This window comes from Dermacentor andersoni, chromosome 10 (assembly GCF_023375885.2).
Source record: "Dermacentor andersoni chromosome 10, qqDerAnde1_hic_scaffold, whole genome shotgun sequence".
Lineage (NCBI taxonomy): Eukaryota > Metazoa > Arthropoda > Arachnida > Ixodida > Ixodidae > Dermacentor > Dermacentor andersoni.
Window position 1 is genome coordinate 83,658,636 of NC_092823.1, and position 24,433 is coordinate 83,683,068.

A 24,433-nucleotide genomic window follows, 5' to 3' on the forward strand; every position below is an offset into this window, starting at 1 on the left:
ATGTAGAATGCATATTGTACTCCTGTCTTGTAGGAAGAGAGCTACCGCCTCGTGTCTGCCGTGACCGGCCCGCAAGCGACTTGCGCTTATGCGGAACACGAGTACCGACCATGTTGCGCACTTAAGAGGAAGCTTTAGCTCGGGCCCAACTCCGACGTGGCCTATTCAAATACATGTAAAACGCAAAAACGTTTTTCTGAGATAACCCCTGGACCGATTTTAATGAAGTTTGTTGCATTTGAGAGAGAAAGTTAAATTCTAGTGACTGTTGGAAGCGGAATTTCGATTTAGGTCCTGGATCTTGTGAAAAGAATTTTCAAAAATTCGGAAGTTCGAAAAAAATAGAAGAACGAAGTTTACAAATTCATAACTCTGCATCAAAAACAGATATGGCGGTTTTGTAAACGGCATCCATTAGACAATTGAAAGCGGACAAATCTGATATGTCATTTTATATTTTACGTGAATTTGTTACGTTGTTTACAAAGGTTCTGCAAAAGCGGTATTTCCATATTACTAAATTTTTTTTAGATTCATGTATAGCATATCAATTTTGTCCGCTTTAGATGTACTATTAGATGCAATTCAAAGAATTGTATTATCGTTTTTCGTTTTAGAGTTACAGAGTTGTAAACTTGATAGTTTGTTCTTTTTTTTAACTTTGCGATATTTGTCAATTTTTAATAAAAAAATTAAGGACCTAAATCAAGAATTCGAAAGCAACAGTCACTAGATTTTAAGTTTTTCTTTTAAAAGCAACAAACCTCGTGAAATTTGGTGCAGTGGTTGCCGAGAAAAACGAATTCTCCTTTTACATGTATTTAGATAGGAGCACCCGAGCTAAAGCTTCCTCTTAATCCATGTAACAGGAAAACGCGTCTCACGCGTTTTGGTTGAACAAAGCGTTGCAACGTTTCGCTACCAGCGTTTTCCGCTGCCGTCCATGTACGTCTGCGATAGCCCGGTATTACGTGAAGCTTAACAGGCCAGCGGACTGGCTAAACCTGTTGGTTACGACTTTTTTTTTTCTTCTTAGCAGTCTGAAGCCAATCTACTCCTTGGACCTCTCTACATGACGAACATCGCATAGCGCTCCGAGTCATCGCGCTTTTTCTTTCGCGGTGACTTTCGGTGTTCTTACGGCGAAGGTGTTACTCTACTCTCTTAAGCAAACTTACACCCTTTTGCCATCACAACAATAATCTTCATCTGTCTTCTCCGCGTTTCGTTTGTTTAACGCGGCGAGCCCGGTACTTACAAGTCACGAACGGCATGTGCGTTATCAACATGACATAGCACTCCCGACAGGAAAGTAGTGAGCGCAGCGTTTTCAAGGAAGGAAACGTAAGCAAGACAGATGACTATTATTTTTGTGTGGCAAATATACACCCTAGAGGGTGTACATTTGTTTAAGAGTGTAGTTGGTATGGATCTTTTGTGGCTGGCCGAACCCCCTCCCCCCCCCCCCTCCAAAAAAAAGAAATACGGGTTTGGACAAAGGGTTTGTGTTTGAGTTTCCGCGTAACATAACTTTGTTTTCTGGTATATTGGAATTACAATCCGATGCTTTGATGTCTGAAGGTTGTGTGTGAGCAGTACTTGACGAACTTTCCTACGCATTTTTTTTTTGTTTTTCTAGAGATTCGATTAGTTCGATAGCGCACTTGTGCTAGGCGGTGGGCCAACAAGGATGAGGATCTATGCTGTGCTAACGCTACCGCTATCTAGCGGCTGCGGCCACTCGGGCAGACCACAAGCAGCAGCTGGAACAGGGCTTTGATCTTGAGTTTCCGCGTAACATAATCACGTTTTCTCTTGTGTTCGAATAACAATCCAAAGCTATCATGTCTGAAGGTTGTGTGTAAGTCGTACGTTACGCATTTTCTGACGCGCTTTACTTTTAAACAAGAACGAGTATGTGTGCTGCACTTCTGTGCACGTGCGTGCGTTCGTGGCGTACGTCGATTGGGCTGGTGGTGGTGGTGCTTGTGTAACGTCGTCTAACGTCGGCACCAGCTTCGCTGTGCGTCCACTTTCACAGTGCGGAATGGAGGCGGACTTTGTTGTTGTTTTTCTCTTCTCGCCTTTGTCCGGTTCGTTCCGCCTCTCGCTCGCAGACCCATGCTGTCCTGGATAAATGTACTCCCCGCATAGCTGCGAACAAGAAAGCGCGCGTGGTTCTCTAAGCGGCCTGTTTTCACCCGACTAAACTTCCGATTCCTGTTTCTGAGCGTGTTTTTTGTTATTGAGCCTTTGGTCCCCTCCTCGATCTTTGATTCTCGCCCTCGGTCGTTCTCTGTCAACGTCGCCTTTTGTTCCCCGCCTTCTTTCTTTCCCTCTCTTCCTTTTTTTCTGCATTCCTTCTTTTTGTTTGTTTGCTTCCTTTCCTCATTTCGTTTTCTTTCTCTATTTCGTGCTTTCTTTCTCTTTTCTTTTCTCCCTCTCTTAATTCCTTGTTCCTTTTGCTCCGTTCTTCCTTCTCGATCCCGACTCCCTCCCGTAGCAGCTGTCTTCTGATATACGATGGCCCTTTTCGTCCCGTCATAACCGCTGGTTACTCCGCCGATCTCTCTCTCTCTCTCTTTCTCTCTCTATTTCGCACCATCCCTTCTCGCGATATGCTTTTTTTTCTTGCTGCTTCTCATTCCATAGCCGATATCCGGAGGGTGCTCGGCTCCTCGAGAGCTGTGCTGCAGCGTTACAATTGCCAGGGCGGAAACTTTTCATCGATTGATTCTTCTCGCGCAGTTCTTTATATTGTTCCTTTTTGCCTGTTATTTGCTTCTTTTACGGAACCGGGTGTCTTGCCCCTCGGCCCCCGTTCCCTCTAGACACATTCTGCGGGGCTCACGTTTATGTTGCGTGTCTTTTTGCCGATGCCTACTTGTGTCTGTGTTTGCGGGATCTCCTTTTGATTGGGTCGTGACGTTCGGTTGCTTTTAGCAGTAATATAGAAATATATATTTTTACGTGTGACCTCTCTGCAAGAGCAGTATAAAGACACATATGTAATGTTATGGCAGGCAGTGTTCTCGTGTGCTTCGGTGTTCACGTCCCTATTATTGCGAGCGCCGAAAGAGAGGATGTATGTTCTTCATCGCAGTGATCCTGACCTTAGTTATTACTGTAGGGAGCGGAGCACGCGACGAGTGATTGTTTATTATTATTATCTTTCTTCTTTTGCGCGTGGTCGGCTGCTTCACCGCCTATTTTTGTTTGAAAGCGGGCGAGTTCGGGCTTCACAGCGAGTTCGTTATTCCCTCTTGCAGTGTCTTTCCGCGTTATCCCTAATGTTTGTTATGCGCGTGTTTGTGTGCCGGTATCGTAGCGTGCTGACAATCTACGAGCTGCGCAAGTGCAGCTTGTCATGCTGATCCCTTATTCTTCTTTTTTTTTTTTTCGTCTCTTTCCAGGTAAGCAGACGTCGCTGTCAACTGTTCCTGCGTATGCGTGCGCTGCCGTGACGCTGGAGGCCGGATGATGTGAGAGCTGGTTGCTGCGCCTGCTTGTTTTGCGAAGTCTAAACAGCATTACACTGATAAAGATAACGAAGGAGTGTGTTGATAGAGAATGTATTCGTATAAAGGAAAACAGCGCGGAGGTTAAGATTAAAGGAAAATAATTAGGGAACCAAGTAATTAGTCATTGGTTTGATGAACGGTAAACGACTGAAAGCTGCCGCCAGCGTATCAAACGCTGCTTTGCATTTAACCCTGAACTTTAGGCTATGTGATTGAGCGCATCAAAAATGATACGTCGAGCTTTGCAAAGTTCATTCGATATGTCATTGTGGAGGTCACAACCGGGCCGTCGGTGCATTGGTCGCGCTTAATTGTAACACGGGCTTGGCGTGGGAGGCAGCGTAATCGAAGGATGGGCCGACACTGATAGCATTGCGTCGAATGCTTGTTAGCGAGGGTTTTAAACCTTTAACTTGTAGAATAAGAAAAATGGCTGTGGCTTAGCTAAGGTTAAGCCGAGGATGCGAAGCATACTAGCCTTTATTTTAGTTGTTGAACCACTGTTTAGCCTGGTGAACTGCTGTTGCTTGGCTATATTTGGTTCGGCTAGACGAAGAAACAACTCATGCGTTACTCTGCTTCGCCTTCAAGAGTGGAACGTGACAGCGTTCCCGTCGACCCGCCAAGGGGTGTAAGACAGTGGGCTACGGCGCAGCGACTACGCGCCCCGCATTGGACGCGGTGAGCGTCGAGCAACGCAGCGTTCGGCGCGGCAACGAAGCTCGTTTCAAAGGCAACACCGCATTCACTAGAGGCGCTTTTGTACCGCTTTGAAGCATCGTACTCGTGGCTCAGTGGTAGCGTCTCCGTCTCACACTCCGGAGACCCTGGTTCGATTCCCACCCAGCCCTTCTTGCAAGAGTTGAGCCAAAGCCACCTAGAAACAAGCGCAGCTGCTTATATACCGCCGCGACGCCGCGAGCGACGGCGCGAGTTGGAGCCCCGTTTCTCCTCTGTCGTGACATCACGGTGTCACGTGGTCAGCCTTGAAGGCGACGGCGCGAGTTGGAGCCCCGTTTCTCCTCTGTCGTGACGTCACGGTGTCACGTGGTATTGAAGGCGACACCGCCGCGCCTGAGGAGCTGGGTTGAGCTCTAGTAATATGCTTCGCACAAAAAAAAAGAAATGGGCCTAGAATGTCTTTATTTCTTCTTTTCTGGTGCACAAATACGTACCAAATTAAATATAAAGACGTTTCTCCAAAAACATTACCTAGAAGCACATGGTCAAAAATATTCTTCAGCTGCCAGTTAAAGCTAAATGTTTTTGTCAGAGGCTGGCGTTTGTTACTTGCTTACTAAAGCCAGCAGCGCACGGCTTTTACAGTTACACTGATGATGAACTGAAACGAAAAAAAGTTCTTTGTACTCTTTAAAAACAGAAACAGGTCGCGTTGTGAACATTTAAAACCAAAAGCCCCCCGGTGCCAAAGGCGACAGTGGCCTGTGTGCTAAGCACCAGTTCGAGAGCAACAGAAGTGTTACTTTCTTGTCGCACCGAGGCAACGTGCCGCAACCTTTTCAGGCGCTTCGTTTAGACGTTTTCGGGCATTTTTTTGTTTTGTTTAGAAAGCTTACCTTTGTTCTTTGTTCTGAATTTTGTTATATAGAGGTGGCCTTTCTCGTTTCTCGAACTCCGTGTCTAGTACATGTCCAGTAACGAGAATCGATGCACAACTTTACCTATTCGGTGTCCACGAATGGCAAGGTTGGTTTGCCTACAGGAATAATTACGCGGTGGTGGAGAAGATGCCCCGCCAAAGTCAGCCAAGGGACACTGTCTTTCCTGGCTGCGTTGACGTTTTTAAGGTATACACTTTGATCTGCTGCTTTATCACACCTTCAGTGAAGCTCGAGGTGGCTTGGAAGGTGGGGAATTTGTGTGCCGCGTCTCGTGCCCTCTTAAGTACGCCGCTGAATTGTAATTTGTTCACTGCTCTAGGTCAACATTATTAGAACGAGAGAGAGAGAGAGAGAGAGAGCGAGAGAAATAACTTTATTGGCATCGTAGGTATAGGTCCAACGATATAGTGGTGGCCATGGCGATATCGCGGGCCCGCTGGACCAGCGTCTGTTGAACCTGCGGGTGTCCGTTTCTTAGCACAGCCTCCCAGCTGTCCAGGGTTGGGTTGGTGTAAGGTCTGTGTCCAGGCTGCGGGTGTTGGCACTTCGGCGTTACGTGAAATAATGTTGGAGTGCCCCCAGCAGCCCGGAAAACGGGGGGAATTGGAGGTGCGGTTAAGGACATGTAAGAAGTAGAGGTTGGGGACAGTGTTGGCCTGCGATTGCCTTACAGCCACCACGTCCTGTCGAGATGGAGACGAGTGTCGGGGTGGATATCGGACCCGGCCGTGCAGCGGACTGTAGAAACTCGCAAACCGACGTTTTCATGGCGATGTGTGTGTCAGCTGCATGAGCTCAAAACATAATTTGAAATGTGCGATTGACGCTCTCTATGTCATGAAAAATGGTTAAATATTGGTTAAATATCTTTTGCCACAATTCATAAATGTCTGGACGCTGTACGTCTGCGCACAGCACGGAAAGCTTGCCTCAACCCTTAATTGGCAGCTCGACAGTTGAGTGTCATGGCGCTGCGCCTACTAAACGTAATAGCGAAAACACTTTGAGAATGTCACTGTTTGTTCTTGAAATGCACCTCTATCGATATAAATATTAAGAGCATGCTTAGACAAAGAACTATTTTTATTATGCCGAAGATATCACCACCAAGAGCGCTAAGTATAGAACGACGAAGCCAAAAGACCTTATCGCCAAAACATTTGCTGGTGTCCGCAGTCGAGAATTTTCGCAATATCAGTGTTTAACAGGTAACAAAAACGGAAATTTAACGGCACAGACAAATATTTGGATTTGCCCTTTTTCCGTTGTTACAGCTGTTTTCTTTTTTAGGTCGTTGAGCTGCCAGCTGAAGGTTTTAACGCGATAGCATTATATAGGTCAAAACTTTACCTTTGTCTATTTAGGGCAGTCGCGGTCTGAAATTTTTTTTTTTGGAGGGGGCGGAGTGGGTGGAAGAGAGTGAGAAAATGGGAATGAAGCGGAAAGTGCAATTTTCTTTTTGAAGAAAACACAACATGAAACTTCATTACCAATTTCGTGCATCAAATAAACATCAGTGTTTATGAGCCCGTAACAACAACGCAACTCCTTTTGCCCCCATCGCAGACAGGTATTTTCCAACCAGAATGCTTTCGTCCAACCTCCACACTAGTATAACAAAGTATGCCCATTCAAGAGCTTCGCCTTTATCTCTAAGCTTTAGTAAGGGTGTGTGCTTGCCGGAACAGCTTTTTTGGGGGGCTGGAGACGGAGCGGTCTCCAGGCGCGAGAAGCGGCGGAGTGGTGTCACGTGAAGAGACACGTGACAGGGGGAGTGGTGGCGGGTTCGCTGGATTGCACAGTGCACTCCAGCACATGGCTTTCAGTGAATATGTTTGGGATGAGGCGACAACTGTGGTTCACATAGATTTATGTGTGTATTATAGCGGGTGCTTCACGAAATGGCGTTCGAAATTCCATAGAACATAGAAAAATATGAGGTAGTCGATGCTTTCCTCTTGATTGCTTTTACAGCAAAAGCATACATTTGAAAACGAATCAACTTTGTAATTGGACAAGCAGGCATTTAAATTTTTTTATGCTTTTTAATCTAGAAAGCCACGCGATCGGTCCCAATGGTATACACTTGAGGCGCTGCGAGGAACCGGTAACCGTTTTCAGAAATGCAAGAACCTGACGCTGGTAATTTTTACAGCGTATATGCATTCCGATCCATTTCACCCAGTATAGCAGAACTAAACGGTCGAAGAGCGCGACTAGTGACGTGACATAAGCGGACGCTCATCACTGACGTCACATAGCAGTGCCTCACGGTCGGCCGACCATATGAAACGGCTGAGCGTGTGGTTTCCGCACATTGACAAATTTGACACCAATCAACAGAGGCCGTAGCCGTCCTCTGTAGCAGCGTACGCTGCCTCCCGGCTGCGATGGGAGTAGAGCGTGCGTCTCTCCCTCTAGCCCTGTCGTGGCTGCCCGCCTGGCCGAGCGCGTGGCCGAGCGCGTACGCGGCCCGAGCGCCATATGTTTGAGGTCGTATTTGCTGCGGCTGTTAGCTGTAGGGCGAAGGGAGAGTTGAGATGGCTGGATGCATCGTGCGATTCCTGCGCGCCAATTGTTGGCGGTCGTGTAATCCGAGTTGTGTAGACGCGGCGCAATTGAAACGGCGCGATACGGTTGCTTCGAAACGTACACGCCCTCCTCGCTGCCGGCGCCCCTCACCGTACCAGCACTCATAAGCCTGTTCATGTTTGCCTGTGCACGCGTGGCACCCTGCTTATTTGATTGATGTGTGGATATTTACCGCAATTTATAACATACGACCTACAAAACTGCGAGTGTTATTTGCGTAATCGGCTATTAATTCTGCTACGTTCTTGCGGAAATTAAGAAAGAAAACAAGCAGTGGACGGTACGGACTATCTGCTATCCCTTGTCATCTAGAAATGTCATCTCCCTGTCGTGCAACGCTAATAATGCGTCGCTCGTGCCGTGTGGTCTCCCTTTGCCTTTATCCCGGCCGCGGCGGCCGCATTTCGATGGGGATGAAATGCGAAAACACCTGTCGGCTTAGATTTAGGCGCACGTTAAAGAACCCCAGGTGGTCGAATTTTCCGGAGTCCTCCACTATGGCGTGCCTCACGATCAGAAAATGGTTTTGGCACGTAAAACCCCATAATCGAATTGAATCCCTTTGCCATTATTATTCTCTTTTTTTTTTTTGGTGCCGAAACTTCAGCATGAGTACTTACTTTCTCAGTTTACCCTTCTAAACTACGCAGCCGTTGTGCGGTTCTGGGTTGACCGCAGGTGACGTTTCAGTCTAGTAGACAGCAGTACTAGATAGTGCTCTCGTAATAGCTCCGTGATAACCACGAGATAGGAGAGTTGTGCGTATGTACTTAGAATAATAATCGGGTGCCACAATCTCATAAGGCTTTGCAGCAACGCGAGGGAAGCGTAAGGTCCTGGGAACCTTTCTCCATACGTCTCGCTCTGCAGGGCTCATTGCGTGCACAAATGGGAGCATACTTTGATTTCTTTCGCGTGTAGGCTTTTATTTGTTGTATCTTTGATGTTTAGGCGGAAGCCTTTCTAGGCTCCTGGTGAAGTTTGTGTCAGCAGTCCTGACCGCTGGAGTGTCCGCCGAAGCGTCATCACGCCATATGAAAACAGATTAAAGAATGAAAAGTGATTAATAGTGACAGTGAGCGAATGATAACGTTATAATGGAGATTAGTAGAGGTTAAGAATGACTAATAACTACTAATAATGATTACTAATGACTCCGAAATGACCATTATGTCTAATGACGGCTTGTAACGATCACAGTTGATTAGAAATAACTAGAAATGTCTAGTAATTACCAGAAATTACTAATGATGACTGAAATGACTTGTAATGACTACTAATGACTATGATATGACCAACATGTCTAACAACGGCTTGTAATGACCACAAGTGATAACAAATGACTAAAGATGCTTAGTAGTGGGCAGTATGACTAAAAAAAATGAAGAGAAAGAGAAGAGGCAAAGAGAAGGAGCCCAATGACAACAGGAGGAAGAGGAGGCTTTTGCCGTTCACCTCTTAGGAGCGATCTTAAGAGACCCTGTAATTTTTTTCGCAGTATTCGTGAGAGTTTCACGTTTTGTCGAGGCCGCAGAATGCGAAATTAGTTGACCGAGTGTCAAATTTGATTATGAATATCTCGGAAGATGCGTTCCAGCAGAATAAACAGAGTGAAGTTGTCTTCAAAGGCGATTGTCTTAAAGTTTCACATAGTCTCGATAAAAAAAAAAAGAAGATTAAGGATTGTTTGTTTCTTATGTGTTTGGTGATTGACTTCTGAAAATTGTGTCCATGAAAGCGGATTAATATTAGTAGCCTCTGCATGCAGACATTACCTAGCCACTATAGCCTCGTAAATTAAATTACCGTTAGTTTAACTTTGAGGACCCTTGTAATTAAGTTTTCCTGTCTGTTACCTCGTATTTTCGGAATAACCAGCTATAAGTTCATGCTCATGAAGGATACAGTGCAATAAATGCGCACACGTGTGTGTGTGTGTGTTCGTACACAAAGGATGGCAGACGGTCATGTGCTGGTCCCGCCTTTTTTTTTTTTTTTTTGTTCATGCTTTCCATCGTATTTTGCGCAATGCTGCCATATCACCAAGTGTAGAATACTTACGAACAGGTCCGTATATTCGAAGCGAAAAGGTCAGCTGCGAGCCACACAAGCTGCGCAAGTCGTTATGTATGCCGCCGCGGTGGGGCCGGAGGCCTCTCGAGGCGCCACTCGCTGTGCAAACTTTAGGGGCGCCAAATTGTGCGATTGCGAAGCTGCCACCGTAGCTGTACGGCGTCTGAAGAAATCCTTATGCGTTTGCGAAAGGTGTCTGCTCGCGCTTTCTCCGATCCTCGCTTTGTTCGTGTTGGCGAGGTATCGCCTCCGTTTTTCTTTTTCCTTTTCCTTACTAGGTTCACAATAGGTCTTTACGGTGGGGAGCGCTGACTTTTAAAATGGCGCATTTTTTAGTTTCCCTTTCAAAAAGCGGTTTTCTTAAACAGACACAACGCGGGAATCGGTATAGGCCGCTCGCGCCTAAAAGGAGGCGAAAAAATATGAATGCCGTGTCCGTAGACTGTGTTTCCTGCCTGCGGCGTGTGGCGTTTCGGGAGTTGGTGCTCTCGCCCCCGTTCAGCCGAGGCCTTTGTGCCCGCGCTCGGTTTCTGAACCCCCTGCGCACCCCGTCCTGCGGTTGCACTCTTAGTAGGCGTTTGGACGGGGGGGGGGGGGGGGGGGGGTGCGAGTGCTTGGCGAGGGGGAGGGTAAAAGTAATAAGATTCGTACTTGACGTCTCGGGTCTTTCAACGACTCGGTAAACTGGCAGGGGCGACGGCTCGCTTTAGTTGCGTGCACTGCTGTTTTTGTTGCCGACTCAGTCGGACGGGCCCGTCCTGTGTTCCCCGCACGCGTCGAGAAATTGCGTCTGCCGGTCCGACTGTCTCGAACACGGAAGTTCGCTTCCATGTTGGCGATTCTTTCCGCTGTTGTGGTCGTCATTGTTGCGTCTTTCAAAGGCAAAGTGGCGTCCCTGTTCTGTTTCTTGCGTTGTTTTATTTTGTCTGAGAGGAATGCTGATGCGAGTAGCCGCCACATTTTTTGGGCGCTTATTGCAGTCTGGCAAATCCGGGTGACTTGCGCAAAAACCCGGCAGTTGTAATCTCGTTCATGCTTTTTCTGCGTCATCGTTCAGGTCAAGTGATTCGGCAGAGATGAGTTTCATGCGAGACTGACGGGTGGCGACGAAGTGAATTGTATGCAGGCATAAAAAAAAAAAAAAAAAGAACTAAAGTTTCTTGATTCTCCGAGAAGCGTCCGAATTCCCTCGCGACTCCAGTGCCGCAACTGTGGGACTTTATAAAACGACGCGCCGCGCATATAAGCTCATTATTACGTGCCATATGTAGCCCCGCGGTTGTATAACGCGCTGCGTTGTGCGTCCCGTTATATACTATTGCTGTTCGATTTGAAGCCACACATACAGCATTTGTGTGTCTCGGTAGGCGGCGGCCATTATGAAAGTGGTGTGCGCTTTGCCTCTGACGCTATAAAAAAATGAAGAAAAAAAAGCACTCCGAAGTTTCTAGATATTTCTTGCTCGGAGCGCTTTATTGTGTCGCCACATCGAGTGAGCGTCCCCCCCCCCCCTCCCACCTCCCCGTAAAGCAGGCGTTACAAACATTTATTTGATCCTACACCCCCTTTTTTTGTAGAATACAGGGAGACGAAAAGATAGAAGTTTGACTGAAAATGCCTTCTCTCTGCGCGGCTTTCGGCACGAGCTTATAGCCTGCATAAAGTCTACAGATCTTGTATAACAAGCCTGAGACTGGGAGCTCGCGTCATCGCCTGCTTTAGATCGCCGCCAGTGTAAGGCCAATTGTGAACCCCCACCGGTATCCTCATTTTGCATGGTACTTACTGTACAGCGTTTTTATGCTTTGTCGATTATGCTATATAACATTCCACCAATGATCTGCGGCTCTTTGTCCAGACGCGGCCTTTCTGCAAAAAAAGAAAAAAAAAAAGAAATCCGCACATGATAATCAATATTGAACCGACGTCCAACACCTATGTCCAGCCAACGTAGGCCTAAGTGCAGCCTATATCATCCCGACGTTAGCCCAGCGTAGAGCGTGGCAAACCGCAGGCCTACATTAGTTCTCGCTCCTGTAACGGAGAGCCGCATCTAAAACGTGGAGGGAAGCCTGAGTTAACGTTGCCAACATATCAGTTTACATTGGTTGTACGCGCATGATTGTGCGAATTGTAAGACGTGGCGTGGTGCCCCTGAGTAACGAACGAGGTCGTGGGTTCGACTCCGAGCCGCGGCTGCCATATCGCGATGGGGGCGAGATTAAAAAAGAACAACATCCGTGTATACAGTGCATTGGGTGCATGTTAAGGAATATCAAGGAGTTCAAATTCAATTTGAAGTCACTGACTACGGCGTGCACCATAATGTTATTGTGGTCTTGTCGCGTGAAACCTAAGAATGTAAATAATTTTTGAGACCGTTTCGCTCTAGTTACAGAATCGAATGCTTCTTCGATGGTTTAAGAAGAATGAGCTGCCGTTTTCACCGTTAATATAATTCGATCGTCACATCTTAGTATATTCACAGTGCTGGCAGGGTCTCTTCAAAACATTGTACACTATGAAATGTAGTTAATTAAACGCACAAATGAGGCGTTAGGAGCGAATAAGCGCTTTACTCGCACACTCGATCGGGCCCCATCGGCGAGAGCGCATGATGGCGGTTTTGCCGGACGTGGCGGGCTACGTAGCTTGTCGTGTTTTACGTCTGCCGTGTTCTCCGAGAATAAATTTGTAGCACATTTGTTCCAATTTTACACGTGATCGCGCACTGTTGGCGATTTGAAACGTTTGAAAACCATTCGCGAAATATTCGAATTTACGAGTGGTGACGGTTCGATTCAAGGACCGAATCAAATGGGCCAATGTTCGATTTGAGGTTCTAAAGTTTCGAATGTCCGTCCACTCTTCGCCCTTAGAGCTTCCGCCTAATGTTACTGGACGAAGACAACCTGACGATGCGGTTTAAAGTTAACGTGTGTCTAATGTGTCGAACTTCGTTATAAGGAAGTCGTATCCACCACGAGAATGCCTTTGTTATATCCGACATCCGTTATACACGCATATTCGTGTTCGTTATATGGAGGTTTGACGTACATCAATGTTTCTGATCGGGCAGCATTCTGCTTACACGTTCGATTACGGCATGCAGACGAAAATGAGATAGGAAGAAGTTAGCGTTGAGCTTATCTTGTGGCGAAAGGATAAGTTAGACTCGCACCGTACACTTCTTTGTCAATACGTCATTTACCCGTGGGCAGATGACGCAATCGTTATTACTGACACATTGGCCAGGCGTGTCACGCCAGCTTTAGTGTTAGGCTGAGGTCCAATTGCTTGCTTGCTTCGCAGTTTTCTCCGTGAGCACCCGAGGGAGTTACCTTTACAACTTATCGACTTTTTTTTCTTTTTGGTGTGTCTACAGCGAGTAAATCATAATCAGCCTATTTTTATGTCCACTGCCAGGACGAAGGCTTCATTCTTCTTGCCATCTCCAATTACCGTTGTTTTGCGCTAGCTGATTTCAACTTGCGCCCACAAATTTCCCAATTTCTTCAACCCACCTAGTCTTCTGCCGTTCTCGACCGCGCTTCCCTTCCCTTGGCACCCATTCTGTAACTTTAATGGCCCACCGGTTATCTGCCCTATGCGTTACATGGTCTGCCCAGGCCCATTTTTTAAACACGAAAGTGTTATATGCCGGGCTGCACCATCGGCTTCGTGTAACGGATGTGACGTTGGCGCGAACGCGGAAACTATGCTTTCTCTTGACATAGGGTGCCTGAATGGCCCCTCCCTCGCCGCCGCTCCGTACAGGGTGGAGTACAACCACGTCGTCTGCTACTACGTCCTCCATTACATCTCTCACTCCCTAGCGCCCTGCCGGTTCGCGCGCATAACACGGGATCTTGTTTTTGTTTTTTTCGTGCAACCAAGGGCATTTCGCGCGAAAAAGGCTAGTCAGAATATGCATGTCTGTGCTCATTTACTTTCCAGGCTCAAACTAGATTAATTTAGCTCTCGCACGCTCTCTCCTGTCGCCTCAACTTCGCCTCAGTGGATTCCTCTGTGGCCGTGCGGCCTGTCAGTCGCTCGGTATAGTTTTTCTCATTGTGGGCGTGGGACCCATCTTACACGGTTTAAGCCTGCTTTCTTTCGCCACCTGTGGTGCATCACCTCGTAGCTCTGACAGATCTTGACGGAGGGAGTGTGAAGGTTTATCAGATCGCTCTTCTGTTTTAACTGAAGGAGAGGGAATCTACGTTCGCATAAATGAATCTTGCCCTTTTTCTTGTACGGCCATTGAGAGGAAAAAAGAAAACTTACAAATTTAGCAGGACTCTGGTGCGAATTGGTGGGCTCATGATCTTGTAGCGAACTTTGACTAGCGCGACATTTCGTCTCGTTTTTTCGTGCCGGTCAAAGTTTCCTTATAGAACTCAGGGTGTCTACCAACCGGGAAATCTGGGAAAACTGAGAATTCTCAGGGATATTGAATGGTCGGGAAATACCCAGGAAAATCGCAGGGAATTTGTGCTTCATCAGGGAAAATGAACTAATTTTAAATGAAAGGGAACGAAAGTTGCTAATGCTAGCTTCGAGTAACAGAGAGGGATCGTAACTAATCGTCCTTGTTGCCATGTCGTCGGCTGGAGGAGTTGCCAGTGAACAGTCAACGACAGAGCTTCCGGATCCCCTATTTTTGGGACGTGCCCGATAATACGGACGGCTTTGCGGCACCACCACGTACCCCACGGAATCAATTTACAGAAAGTTCTGAAATTTCGGACGCAAGAACCATTCGCCGTCCAAATTTCCGGAATTTTTGCCAGAACGCAGGTCCGAAACGGCATTAATCAAAGCCACCGCCGCCATTTTGATTATCTGGCTGCTTCTAACCGGTTCTCTCGCACGCAGATCCGCTGGCAGCCGTAGCCACCACCGCGGCAACGCGATGCTTAGCTGCTTCGACGTTCGATATTAAGGTTCTTGCCGTTGGGTGCTGTGGTTTTCATTGAAAGAATTGGCCGCTGTCAGCAATGGCACCGACTCCACCTTTGTGATCCTGGCGATTGGCTTCGAAGCTTAGAAAGCACAGCGCGTTGCGTAATGCCGGTTCCCGAAAGGCAACTTCGCCTCAGCATAGCGGTGTTACGCGCTGAAACATGCTCGAAGTATTGCGGTGAAGCTTAACAAGCGTGGGAAGGGGCGGTTGTCACTAAACACATTCTGTATTTCTTAATGACGCGCCCGTGCACGCGCCATAGCTTGTCGCATTACGAGCACCGATATTCCCAATAAGTGCACTGGCAGGCCTTCAGAGCTTCTTTCTTTCTTTTTTTTTTTCAGACGTGCCTGTGGCTATTTGAGCTCCGTGGGGCAGTAAAAGGCATGCATTCATTTTTTTTTCTTATTGCCCGATTTTTCGGACGTTTTCGCGACCCCTAGAGAGTCCGAAAAATCGGCCGTTGACTGTGCAACTGTCCAAGGGGATGCTTCATATGGTCCGCGGGGCTAAGGTGCGCCGGAATCAGGCTGAGAATAGAGAGGACCGACGCATTGAGGAATGAACGGGAAAGGAAGCGTGCCGCTGCTTTGAAGGAGCTTGAGCGAAAAAGAAAAAATTAGTGTTGGCTGACGTCGAGATCCGTCATGCAAACCAAAATAAACTCTTTAAAGCAGTGAAACGCAACATTGAGGCGTTGTGGGTGGGCTGATAGTATATCTCGGGACAGCTGAGGTTGACTATCCAGCTGCGGAGAGAGAATCTCACTTGTGACAAAGTTCAGACTTCATACCAGTAAGCTTGCTATGAGTTGGTAGAATTAACTCGTATTCGGAAATACTTGCTTCTGTATGCATCTCTTTTTATTCCTATTTAGAAATGTTTGACTCGATTTGCAATGGGCTTTGCCATGCTTTTCTTGAAGATACTTTATTAGCTGTGCATTTTACCAAGCCCTCCCTTCTGTTTTCTTTGTGAATAAAATAAGCCCTACTCCTTACTATTCAAACTGGATTGTAATTTTTTTTTTTCACATCCTTACTAGAGAGTGACTGCATCGAGCGATAGGCTGTCAGCCCGTCTTGACATAAAACGAAGTTCTGTGTCACTCAGTAAATTTTGCAAAGGCACTCGGGGAACTTGTAAATGTCAACTTGGTATATACCCTGGAACTCTAGGAGGGTAGAAAGTGAAATAGAGTAATTAGGATGTTGCTATATACTGTCATAGACCTCCTGCATTTTTGAACTTTCTTTATATGTGAAAGCACCCGATCGAATCGGCAGTGAACTATCACTGACGCATTCCGCCTCACTTACGGTGTATTTTGCATCGCTCCGACAATCGCCATTTTCATTGAGAATAACCCCCCTTGCAGAAATCACAACCCTAATCAGCTCAAAGATCACAATGCTTCTTTTATTTGCGCGTAAAATATTTCATCATAAATAACGGTAATCTCTATGAGCACAAAACAATATACGAAAACAATAAAATATTCTAAAAGGGAAAAAAAGCTAGTAATATGCACACTGTAAAAAAAAACAGTCCAGTTTTTTTGGGGTCACTCGAGCCTCCCGGCACACGTTTTTCTTCCATGTTCGTTGACGCCCGCTCGAAGCAGCAGCGTGGCGCAAATGTATGCGAATACTCAGCCCTGCACAACTCCAGATCGGGAGCTTCTCTTCAGACTCGCTGTGCTTATGGCAGTTCTTCAAGCAAGGGCTTAACAAACGTTTGACTCTCATTGGCAACTGAATCTGTGGGACGGGCCAACGGCCCTACCGCCCCTTTTCTTTGTCTATTTGGGCTATAAAAATTGGGACGACATGGTGTCCCTCAGACTTGGCTGAAATCAGGATTGCTGATAGATCAGTGAGCCTCTGTACTATGTACGTTAAAACGAGTCTGGGCTCTAACAGTCATTGAGACAGTCGAAGAGTGAGACTTTGTTTCTCAATTGTTCAAGTTTGTAATGTATTTGTTTTACCTTACATGTATATAGAAAAGTTTACCTATAAATATTTCTTGTACATCTGATCTCCATCGCTTCCTGTCTGCATCTGATCAACAACTGCCGATCATCGCCCGAGAAGCTTCACGTTCCAACGGAGAAGCGAGGACAAGAGAACGAACGAAACTTTACAGACATTGTCTGTTCATTGTTTTCATTGAATACCATAACACCTGATTTTTTAACGCTAAATTTCAGACCTAACTTATCGTCTTACTGTCTAGAGATATTAGCCAGACGTTGCATATCCCTTTGCTCTTTAGTTAGCAACACAATGTGATCCGCATAAAACAAACCTGGAAGCTGCTGCTCTACTACTGAACCCGCATGTTTGTATGAGAGGTTAAGCCCGATATTACTTCCCTCTAGCGCCCTTTCCAAGTTCACTATGTACATCATAAGCTGCAATGGGGATAAAGGGCACCCCTGCCTCAGTCCCTTGTTGATATGAACTTTCTGTTCGCTCCTTATCCCTTCCCATTCAACGAAAACGATATTTTCTGGGTAAATCGCTCCCAAAAGCTGTAGACAATCGTCGCCTAAGCCTTCCCCTTCCGAAATATCCCACAAGATATTGCGCTCTACGTTGTCATACGCTCCCGTAAAGTCTAAAAACGGCACATATAACGGTCTGCTTCCTACTCTGGATATTTCAATACACCGAGTAAGGACAAATAAGTTATCATCCAGATGCCTGCCGATTCTGAAGCCATTCTGATGTTCTCCCAGTATGCCAGTATTCTCTTCCCATGCTTGCAGCTTTAATCGCCTGCATTGCTAACCTGTATATTACCGATGTAGTGGTCAATGGTCTATACGAGTGAATTTTGTATTTACGTCGTCCCCCCTCACCATTGCAAATGAAATTAATTCTACTTTGTCGCCGGCTGCCCGGCATTCGTCTATCTTTTCAGTTTTTTTTTTCCTTACTGCGTTAATCAGAGCTTCCTTACTTTTTGCACCTATTCCTGGCAATGTCACATACAATGTCTAATCATTCCTCAAAGAGCCCTGCTAAGCTAGTCTCCCTCGAGAGTATTCGTGTGTTGAATGTTGCCAGGATCAGTTTTCAGTGAGTAAATAACGTCTGTTATATAATGTACAGCCGCGTGCAAAAGTTCCTCCTGGCTCTGCTCCGCGACGTGGAATTGCATCAAGACATCGCACGAGTTGAACACGCGCAGGTTGGCTGTGAACCATGTGATTTCATACGGCATCCCCAGGATGCGAAAAAAAAAAAAGAGAATCTTTTATTTTCTTGTGACTTCGTTTTCCTTCAATCTCTTGCTCGCGATTGCACGTTTATTATAACTATATGCCACATTAATGACTTACGCATAAATTAAACGTGTTTTCGGGTTGGTGCACAATGCACGTGATTGCACAATACTAAACTTTAGCTACGGTGTTGATGTTCTTTTCTTGAAAAGCTATTAGAGCACATTTACTGCTTTGATCCTACCCGGCCGTTGCGCTCCATTTCTTATGTGTTTGTGTATCTGCGCGCATGCGTGTGAACAGTGCGCATGTTTTCAAAATATCGAGTCGTTTTCCCTAAGGCCCTGTTATCCCTTTTTAATGCTTAGTATTGCCCACCAGTATATTCACAGCATGTTTACAGGAGGTATTCAGAGACCTGGAGTGGGAAGAACTGGGGATAAAAGTTGATGGAGAATACCTTAGCAACTTGCGATTCGCTGATGATATTGCCTTGCTTAGTAACTCAGCTAGGAGACCAATTGCAATGCATGCTCACTGACCTGGAGAGGCAAAGTACAAGGGTGGGTCTGAAAATTAATCTACAGGAAACTAAAGTAATGTTTAACAGTCTCGGGAGAGAACAGCAGTTTACGATAGGTAGCGAGGCACTGGAAGTGGTGAGGGAATACATCTACTTAGGGCAGGTAGTGACCACGGATCCGGATCATGAGACTGAAATAACCAGAAGAATAAGAATGGGCTGGGGTGCGTTTGGCAGGCATTGTCAGATCATGAACAGCAGGTTGCCACTATCCCTCAAGAGGAAAGTGTATAACAGCTGTGTCTTACCAGTACTCACCTACGGGGCAGAAACCTGGAGGCTTACGAAAAGGATTCTGCTGAAATTGAGGACGACGCAACGAGCTATGGAAAGAAGAATGATAGGTGTAACGTTAAGGGATAAGAAAAGAGCAGATTGGGTGAAGGAACAAACGCGGGTAAATGACATCTTAGTTGAAATCAAGAAAAAGAAATGGGCATGGGCCGGACATGTAATGAGGAGGGAAGATAACCGATGGTCATTAAGGGTTACGGACTGGATTCCAAGGGAAGGGAAGCGTAGTAGGGGGCGGCAGAAAGTTAGGTGGGCGGATGACATTAAGACGTTTGCAGGGACAACATGGCCACAATTAGTACATCACCGGGGTAGTTGGAGAAGTATGGGAGAGGCCTTTGCGCTGCAGTGGGCGTAACTAGGCTGATGATGATGATGATGATGATTGCCCACCGGCAACGCTCTCAACTGAGAGTGACAGTATTGCTAATAAAAAGAAATTTAAAGCAATTGAGGGGCGCACAGTATGCGAAGGTAAATTATCTTTCTGTCCACTGTATTTTCTTTGTGTTCTGCCTTGTCATCATAGTGTCGAGTGGATGAGAACTACGCTAATGGTGCCTGTGTAACATGCCAAGCTATGAAGAAGCACTGAAAGAAGCGACACACAAGCACGTACGCATACGATATATATATATATATATATATATATATATATATATATATATATATATATATATATATATATATATATATATATATATATATATATATATCGAGACGGTGGTATTCATCCACGCTATGCTAAAGCTCTCACAGAATTCCAGCCAGCTGCCAAGTCGATGTCAACGAAGGTGTGGAACGATGGGAGGGAAGCGTTTTGCAATCCATTTATCAAAGCGCAGCCGCGCGAACACTTTCTTTTTTTTTTGTATCTCGATAAGAGTTGCCTCGGAGATCGAGCGCCCTCCGAGCATGCGTGGGCTGCAGCGAAGTCCCGCCAGTAGCGGAGCGACTGTTTTGGAGTCCTTGGAAAGCATGGACGAGCCGTAGTTCCTCGTGTTCCTTGTCTTTTTCAGTTTTCACTGCCCGCGTCGCGCCGGGCCCCAGTTGTGTGTCGTCTTCTTTTGCGGGAAGCCAGCCTTTCACGAGCCAGTGTACAGGCTTGGGTCGCTTTGAATGCGTAGCCGGCGTGGCCCCGTTTTCTGCCTCGTTATTCGTGGCTGCTTTTTTTTTTTTTTTTTTTTTTTTTATCGACGTTTCCGATGGAAGCTGCGTGTTGCCGTGGCGCTTTGACGGGGCCATTCATCAAGCTGTCGCCGGAAAGTTTGTTCCTTCCGAAAGCCGTTGTTCGCGGCAGTCGCTGTGAACGGAGTTGTACAAAATAGCGGGCGCGAGCGGTGCTGTTAGCGTTTGCTAAGTTGTGGGAATGCTATGTGTTTCTGAGGTCGGCTGTGTTGTCCCGAACGCTGACGCCGACACGCAGTCCAGCCATCTCTACCGACCGAACGCCGTACTGTGTGATAGTGAACACTACTCCCGCACGTGGCCTTCCCTGTAAGTACACAGGGCCGTAGCAAATAGCCTATGCGAACGGAGGAAGCATAGCCTGTAAGCGACGTTACGCGTTCGTTACGGTCATTGGTCGTCGTTAATGTATTTATTATGGCGCAAGCCTTAGGTGCCTGTGTGGGCGCTGGCCTCGGTGAAACTGTGCCGTGACGAAAAGTGGCCGACGCCGCAAGGAGTAAAAAGAAAAACACGTAAAAAATTATCGGATTGACGTCACATTTCTCAAGGTGGTTCCTTTAAATAAAGTAAATTATATATTTGGTACATTTCGATCCTGGTACGAATCGAACCCGGACCTCCGGGGTGCGAGACGAGCATGCTTCCCGGAGGTCAGGACTGCTCCACGGTTCTGGTTTACTAGGTGCGCCTAGTGCCTGTCTGATTGCACACGTCACGTCGCAGCCATCTCCGCGACTAGTGCATGCGTGCATCGCTGTGCGGCGCACGTGACGGTGTGGAGGAGGTGGCGCCACCTCGTGTGAGTGTATAAAATGAGCGCGTCGATGACGTTCCGAGATCTGTGCAAGCGGTATAATGCCTTCGCATTCCCACACGTAAGCAGTCTTAAGTGTGTACCAGGCACGTACGCAAGATTTTTTTTTTTTTGGGGGGGGGGGGGGGCGGCAAGGTAAAATTTTTATGCAAATGAGGGGGAGGGTACTTTTACTAGTACAAATGTGAATAATGCCCACCATTCGCCATAAAGACGCGTAAACCTGCAAAAGAGAATTGAAATAACGTGTATTTCACAGGTACGCCTTTGAGATACACCTCTTCTTTACTTGGCAAACAAAGAAGCACATCAAATGGACTCGCGCGTGAAAGATGCGCAGGAAACACATTACCAAGAACAAGTTAACAAGCGAAAACGCAAAATATGGATTTATAGAAGCGTTTTTTTGAATTAGCTCTGGAACAATTGTAGAGGAATGTATATTTGCGGAACAATGACAGTTCTTTTGGATCCCTCGTTTACTGCTCTACCAAGTGCCGAAACCGACACGTGTTATTTGGGAAGTTGCGTAAAGATGCGTGGTCCCCAGTCCCGTACAACCGCGTAGAGCGCCGGACGCTGCAGTTCTAAACGTACTGCGCCCACCCCGGAAGGTTAGAAAAACACCTAAAGTTCAGTTTATTGTGCTTAATCGATCGTATTACACAAGGGTAAGTTTTACTTGTATTCCAATTTATACACATCGTTAAGCATATCCTAAGGGATCAGCCGCGCGTTGTTGGGAAAGTGGTGACACTATAGGCGGCAAAAGTTTGACGTGCTGCGGGTACAATATGTCGGGCGCATGGTTAACGGTGCTAAAAAAAAAAAAAGGCTTAGCAAAGGAGAAGTTTGGAAAAGTCCGAACTTTTAGCCAAGCTTCCAAAACATTTAGCCGACGAACAACTGCCCAAAATGCGAAAAGAAAATCGAAAGTGGAAATCAATGACGTCACTGAAGTACTGGCGCCGGAGTTTCCGCGCGACATTCAGCGAGTTCGACTTTGACATTCATTCCGTCTTCTAGTGTAAACAACCTTTTACCGCGAACTTAACGAAAATTGTTGTTTTTGGAAGAATAACTTATCTGTCTAAATTAATTTGGTGTTTCTCCCCGCGGTATGTAGCCTATAGTGACTATAAGCGCTGCGCCGCTAAGGTCAAAGTCGAGGTCAAAGCTCCTGGGAGCTTCCTCTCAAAAGCATCCGCTGGTGTGCGTTCTTGTAATTTTAGCGGGATTCGGCGCGCAGCATTGCGCTTTGCACGGCGCAGTTCTTTTCGTGGCCTAACGACCCGATATAGCTCGGTCGTCGCCGCCTCGTCTCGTCTAGATCGTCTGTTTTGGCTCGACGAGTGGTTTGTTTGTTTTGCGCATCCCGCCCCTCCCTTTTATTTCTTCCTCCTTTCCCTTTTTTTTGCGTGGTACACACTGCGCAAGCCGTTCTGCGGTACGCACGGTTGCGTGGCAGGGTTGTTACCGCGTTAACGATGTTGGCCCGGCCTCGGGGGAGTGGAGGAGGCTATGGGCTACACCGCATAGCACGTCCACCCGTAGCACCCCCCCGCCCGCACCTCGATCGCTGCACACCTCGTTGCGAGGGGTAAGACTACGGGTTGTTGCTGTGCGCGGTTTCCAAACGCCGCAGGCGTTGGTGGCGTTCGAGCTATTTTTCTTTTTCCTGCTGTCGCCCTCTCTCTCTCTCTCTCTCAAGTCGAACTGTGCATTGCGAGCGGCTCTGCGGTCGCTTTCGTAACTCCTTCGGTCGGTGTTTTTTCGGGGCCAGTTTTAGTGGCGGTGCATTCGCTTAATCTTCTGCTGCTTTTTTTTGCTTCCTTCCCGTGGAATGTGTCCCAGATGCGCTTGCAGTGGCTGCCGTCAGGACGGCGCATGCGCAGGAGAATTCGGCAAAAATTATTTTTCAACGTCAGCTGCGCTTCGAAGGTGTGGCTGCTGCATTTATTTATTTATTTATTTATTTATTTATTTATTTACTGTAAGCGTCTTAATGTTTAGTAGTGCATTGCAGAGAATAGGGAAGAAAAATACAAGTTTAGGATACAATATTCAAAACAGAAATGTGCAATAAAAGAAAAGAGACAAGACACAGAAAAGTATAATAATAACGGCAGTTACAAGACAAATGCAAAGATGAATATTTCATTAAGGAGGAATTTAATGCGCAAAATGAAACGTACCAAACCAAGCAAGACATTACGATATTTTACAGGGCGCTAAGGTAGCAGGGTGTCTACCAACCGGGAAAACTTCGAATTCTCAGCGATTTTTAATAGTCTGGAGATGCTCGGGGAAAACTCGGGGAATTCGTGCTTCTATCAGAGATAATTGGCTGTCATTTTGATGAAAGCGGACGAAAGCCGTCCTCATGCCGGCTCGAGTAAAACAGAGGAATCGTAACGAGTTGTCTTTGACGCCGTGTAGTCGGTTGGAGGAGTTGCCAGTGTACAGTACGTCAACGACCGATTTTCCAGACACCCGATTTTTGGGACATGCCCGATAATGCGGACGGCGTCGCGGCACCATCCGTACCCCGTAGAGTCAATGTATGAGAACGACTAAAATTTCGGACGCAAGAACCCTTCGCCGTCCGAATTTCCGGACTTTTTGCCGTGACCGCAGGTCCGAAGTGGCATTAGTCAAAGCCACCGTCGCCGCCATTTTTATTATCTGGCTGCCTCGAACCGGCGCTCTCGCACGCAGATCCGTTGGCAGCCGTAGCCACCACGGCGGCAACGCTATTCTAGCTGCTTCGACGTTCGCTATTAAGGTTCTTGCCGTTCGGTGCCGTGTCTTTCATTGAAAGAATTCGCCGCTGTCAGTAATGGCAGCGACTCCGCCTTTGCAACCCTTGTAATCTCCGCCTTTGTAAAACGTGACTAAGGCGTTGTGATTAGACGAAGCGTCACAAAATGTCACCGCAAGGGTTGTTGCTGCCCTATGCACCTCTCTGGTAAAACGCAAACTCTTGAGAAATTTGCGCGAAAGCTAAAGCTCTGTAACGCTCGTCGAACTGCCGGGCAGCAATTTTATTGCGCCCCGTCCCGTCGCAGAGAGGGACAAACCGCGTTCATGCGGGGGAAACTTTTGGACTACGGTCGGATCTCTGCCAGTAGTCGGCACTTGTGCACAGGCACAGATGGGCCGCCTGAATAATCGCGCGGGCTGTGACGTACTGTTCTCCCGGTCGCCCCGTTCTTCTCGCGGTACGTACCACGCCTGTACATAACGGTGAGGCTCGCTAACGAGATACCGCAGATGTATATATATATACACACGAACACGTGCTGCCGACCGTGAAAGTTTCTGGTGGAGGTGCTGTAACAACAACAAACTCTGTCGCGGCTTGTCCTGCGCTGTTTGTCGTTTGCGAGGGGGCTGCGCCGACGAGTGCGGGAGGCCTCGGGGCATGCGCTTGCACTGCAACGATATTTTGGTGGCGCTTTTCTTTTTTTTTTTTCTTCTACTTAATATGCGCTTCTCGCGATCGATTTTTCGGAGTCGATAGCGGACGAAGCTTGCGCGGAGTC

The 24,433-nt window shown here is 46.9% G+C and overlaps 1 protein-coding gene across 3 annotated transcripts in view; it reads left to right on the forward strand.

Annotated features, from left to right (window-relative positions):
• The window catches only part of LOC126544188 (BTB/POZ domain-containing protein 10-like), a 189,015-nt gene that overhangs the window by 96,346 nt on the left and 68,236 nt on the right, over nucleotides 1–24,433 (forward strand). Inside the window, exon 2 of one of the 3 annotated variants that reach the window (XM_055062481.2) lies at nucleotides 3,414–3,482. The exons of the other annotated variants lie outside the window; for them this stretch is intronic. Coding sequence (XP_054918456.1) covers nucleotides 3,478–3,482 — 5 coding nt within the window. The 5' untranslated portion in view covers nucleotides 3,414–3,477. The remainder of the gene's footprint in view (nucleotides 1–3,413; nucleotides 3,483–24,433) is intronic. 3 annotated transcript variants of the gene reach the window in all.